This window comes from Nyctibius grandis, chromosome 5 (genome assembly GCF_013368605.1).
Source record: "Nyctibius grandis isolate bNycGra1 chromosome 5, bNycGra1.pri, whole genome shotgun sequence".
NCBI classification, from domain to species: Eukaryota; Metazoa; Chordata; class Aves; order Nyctibiiformes; family Nyctibiidae; genus Nyctibius; species Nyctibius grandis.
In genome coordinates, this window is record NC_090662.1 from 30,976,751 (window position 1) to 30,981,750 (window position 5,000).

General features: G+C 39.6%; 1 protein-coding gene across 1 annotated transcript in view; it reads right to left on the reverse strand.

The window, feature by feature from the left end:
• FOXP2 (forkhead box P2) overlaps positions 1–5,000 on the reverse strand; it is a 461,901-nt gene that overhangs the window by 43,245 nt on the left and 413,656 nt on the right. The window contains exons 12-13 of the mRNA XM_068401530.1: positions 3,004–3,091; positions 494–577 (exon numbers count right to left, since the gene is read on the reverse strand). Of these exons, the coding sequence (XP_068257631.1) occupies positions 494–577; positions 3,004–3,091 (172 nt within the window). The remainder of the gene's footprint in view (positions 1–493; positions 578–3,003; positions 3,092–5,000) is intronic.

Below are 5,000 nucleotides of genomic sequence, written 5' to 3' on the forward strand. Positions count from 1 at the left end.
AAAACCTGTCTTTACAATTGTTTAAATTCGTTGCACAAAACAGCATTTTCGTTTGTTTAAGAATAACAAATTGTTTGTATGTCTTGTAAGTAATTTAAGAAATTTCCTAAGTACCTAGATTCTTTTTACATTTACTTTTTACTGCCACAGAGTCCACTGAACTTCAAATCTTTCAAAGTGGGTTTCCTTTTAATATCTGTAAATCAATCACAAAAAGATATTCTCTCTAGTTTCAGTCTCAAGGCAATGATTTGGACACTTAGAGGTGTACTTTGTTTAGTGTCACCTATGGTGTAGATTGGGATACATTTTGTAAAAGATAGCATTACTTTTAAAGAAACATACAATTTGACAAGCTATTGCATTTTACCTTCATTTTATTGCCATATTTTTCATCACACTCATTGTTTTCCAACTGTCACTAAATTGTTCATTTTCTTAGTCCGCTACATTCGTAGACCTATTTACTGTTTATAAAGCAATATGCACTTACAGGTTTTGGAGATGGCTTGGGCTCTGAGGGTCGCATGTGCAAGTGGGTCATCATTGCTTGAAGACGTTCGCGTTCTTTAGAAAGCTGTTAAGAAAAAGTGAGATCAGACGCATTTTAGAAATGACTGATACAGCTATTTTACTGCAGTGATACATCTTATCATTGAACTTGTCTCGGTGTAATGATTCCTGCATATAAAAGTCTATGTCAGTAGAAACTTATCTGAGAGGAAATGCAACTTTGGGCATGGAAAGAAAGAAAAAACAAAAACAAAAACAAAAAACTTTTATAGCCTTTCATATGTTAAAAGGTCAGAGAAAACAAATAACACTTCATCTTTTTGTCAATAAGAGAATTGAGGTCACAGTCGCCTCGACAGTAACAAGTTACTAAGACCATAAATTAGAAGGCCCATAGTGTCTCTTTAAAGTCCTGTGGACACTGTTAGCAATGGACTAGTGCCAACAGCTGTGAAGGGGTGAAGGGTCCTCAAAGCACAGTGCCTGCCAGGATTGTCTACACACTTCATCCTTTCCCACTGAGGTCCAGTTAGTGCCCCCTGCAATCTGCCATCATCAATCTAATTCAATAGAGTGACAGAGCCCAGGCAGTGTGAAACGCTGAACTCTGCCACCGAGTCGGCATCGACACTGCACTAGGTCTCATTACAACTGATGGACCTTACTTCACTAGCAGTCAGACAAAGCAAAAAATGGCATAATTGGTCACACTGCAAGCTAAATCTTCACTTGGACTGTTACATTACAGCCCAGCCTTTGTAAATGGTAAACAGTTCTTAACAATCCCTTAAACTGCTTTTACAAAATATCACGTTTCTGAAACCTGTACTTCTTCCAAACTGATACCATTTCTGATCACACGCTACATAAATATTTGTAATTTCAGACTCAAACAAATTACCACATTTAAAAAAAAAAAAGAGGAGGAAAGGTAACTTGTTGATAAATATATCAGAACATAAAAGAGGAAAACGTATCTTACAACATGAAAAGAGTAATTTTTTTTCAAAAGCTAGGTTGCAAGAAGAAATGCTCGAAATTGTATTCTAGTGATATGGCTTTGCATATATCTACAACACAATTACAACATTAATTGCAACAAGAAGCACTTGATGTTTAACGCTGCCATTTTCCAGAGAGTTTTGTAATGCTTTCTTGCATGAATTCAGCACAAGAGTTTACACCTGTAGACTGAGACTGGACTAAGGAAAATAACTTGTGAGTAATTTTAAGAAGAGGAAACTACCTGTATTACTGCAGATATTTTGGATATGCTGGATATACCTTGGTCAGTGCATCTTTAATTAAAGAACATTTGAGGTAGGGGGTGGGAAAAAAGTTTCTTCTTAGGCGTCATATTATGTGCGTGACACTTTAGAGACATGCTATTTGCCATGATGTAAATTCCTAATGAACAAATTAAGCTAACACTCTCCTGTAAATCTGATAAAAGAAACTGCAGCTTTGCCTGGGTTTATAAAGCTTTCATTTTAAGGGAAATGACAATAAATGACACTATTGTACACTCCTCTTATTGTTTTGGGTTTCCAGTATTAAAACCAAACAGTCTGACTTGGCTGAAAGAACAAGTTTTCTTACATGCATGACAACAGTGAGACAATATGCTAAAAGGTGAGAAAGCTGAAAGGTGTTTATCCTTCTTTCTCCACATATGGCAACGAACAGGGGAAAAAATCCCAGTCCCCAGGTGCATCCCTTGGTCTCCTCTGCACCCTCCCAAGAGGAGACGGGACTCCTGAGAAACGCTCTCCTATGACTCCCGTACAGGCAGGAGGGGACCGCGTGCTCTACGAGTCCTGCATGGTCATTCTGGGCTGCCAATGTTTGCACCCAGCCTCAGTAGCCTGATAAGTGTAGTCCCAATACTGGGAGACCCCAGGGGTACTTGACACTTCTTCCGTAAGCTGGAGGGAGCATTCATATACATGCAGTGACCTCTAATGGTTAGAGCCTGAACAGGGCACCTGAGTGCTGTGGTCCCAGCTGCCCCACTGCCTGGGGACCTCCCTGAGTGGGTCTGACATTACACTTTCTTATCGCAGAAAACTGCCCACCGTCGGGCTGGGAGTCATTTCGGGTGGAGATACACTCTGCTGTGCCTTTGTCCTGCAGAACAGCATAGACAAGCGTTGGATCAGAAGGGGAAGAAGGAAGAGGGGTCATGACCCAGCATTTCAAGAACTGAAGATGGCTTGGATCCAGTCTCTGCTCCAGGGACTGCATTTTTCATTTGTGATGGGGTCTTAGTTCAAGCAAAATACTGTAGACAAAGCTGATGTTAGATAATTATTGCATAATTTATAATGTGAAAAATCTTTAACTAAAAAAAAAGCCCACTTGTTCATGAATATCAACAAATTTCACGCAAGAAACATATGGCTTTAAGCTAGACTCACTAAGGCAAGTGTTTTCAATTTAGTTTAGGTTAATAGTAAATAAGTAATAGGATAATACATCCACGTAACAAACCTGTATTTCTAACTGCTGAACCACTTGCATTTGCACGCGACACTGAGCAGTGCTTCTGTCATCCAATGCGTGTTCATTGTTAAGGTGCCTACAGAAGAAAGAGAACACTAATAAGACAGTGTTAAGATGAGGAAAATTTCTTTATGAGTCCATTTTTGACTCCTGTGCATATGGCTTCCATCAGTTTCAATGGGAGTTATGCAGAAAGACCTCGTCAGAGCATGCCTTAGATACAACAATACGAAATAACAAAGCTGATTATTTCATTCAGTTCTGAAAACTTTCTCAGTGATGACTGCCAGATACCCAGTTCCTATCTCCCAGGTCACATATGCCATCTAAAGGCCAATGTAACTGGTTAGCAATATTTGGTAGAGTGGTTGAACTGATTTCAACTCCCTGTTGCTGGTGCAGATGAACTATCACCTTACAAATGATTCTTCAAAAGATGTAACTGCTTTTAGGCTGCTTGAACTACCGTGAATTAAGATCTGTTAAGATTTCTCTATCTGCTCTTCTTTAATCATTAAGCCAAAACAACAACAGAACATTCATTCCCCCTTCCCCAAAACAGAGCTGTATGGGAACACCACGGATTTTCACTGCAGTTTCCAGAAGTAGCCTCTGAAGATGAAGGCAGTGATCAGGCTCGCCAGTCCGAGGAAGAGCGTGCAAGGTAAAGGCAGGGGAAGGAACAGCTACACACCTTACACACGCAGCAAGCCTCCTGGGAGGGATTCAGGCTACGCATGCCAGTTTAGTGTTCCCTCCACTCTGCAACAGGGAAAGAGGACCTCAGTGAGTGGCTGTCCGTAACTAAAGCCCAGACCCCAGTGGCTGTCCCCTGTACATTTCAATCGAGTACAACTTTACAAAGCTCATTTAATACTGTTTTCTGAAGGACACTGGTTTCAGTTTATTCTCTCTCTCTTCCAGGATCAGAGAAGTCCCTTTTGGAGCTTTCATAGTGGGTTTGCTGCTCCACTGAGAAGAAAACATAAGGATCAGGCTAAAGAAGAAATAGAAGCAAAGGACTTTTGCCTTTGAATGTGGATTGACTGGCTATTTCCACTGTAGGCACGAGGGGTAAACTTTGCAGGGACTACGGTCACAGATGGTCTCACAGTTACAGGAACTAAGTTATCGATACCACAGAGGAAATGTATCTTCTCCTTTTTCTTTTTTAGCAGAATTAATCAGAGAACTATGTAGTTATTTGATTGGTAATCTATAGGAAAAATGTGTTCGTCAGAAACAGTGGAAAAATAGAGGGGACTGGATCTCACTTTTACTATAATTTGTCTCTTTTTGTCTCTAAAATTTGTCTCTCTTTATTTAAATCATGACTTCACAGTTTTAGGACCCAACAACAGGGTTTGCAGGTAAGCAAAATACGACAGGTTCTGCTATCCTTGCAAGAGGTATGGCTGGGGAAGAGATACAATTATGAAAGATTTGTTCATTCTTTTAATATAAATTGTTTAAGAGTGTTCATGTAACTTGCTTGGTAGTTTATGCTAAGTTCAGGCATCACATTTCCTTTATCTGAGGCACAAAACCTATAATTTACTTATTTTCAAAGGAACTGACTTCACGGATGCAAAAATGTACAATCAGTTTAAAAACTAGGTAATTGCTCAGAACGAACCATTCACTTGTTTTCTGAAATTTTGATTCAAAAGAATTTTACTCCCTCAATTACACAGGCATGATAGTGTGTGGCCTGTTAACGTAATGGCTTAATGTTTTCAGTTAATTGGGTACAAAATTGCCAGAAAAAGGACTAGAGATAGATTTTACCTCAGCATCGTCACCACTATCACCAGTACACACCACTGTGTTTCCACATGCACATATGCTCACCTATGTCTGCATACGGGTATACACGTATAACACATGACTGTAAGCAATGGTATAGATATAAAAGACCTCCCGCCCCGAGTTTGAGGTTACTGCCTACTCATGATTATTTATTAGCTATTACAACACCATATGTT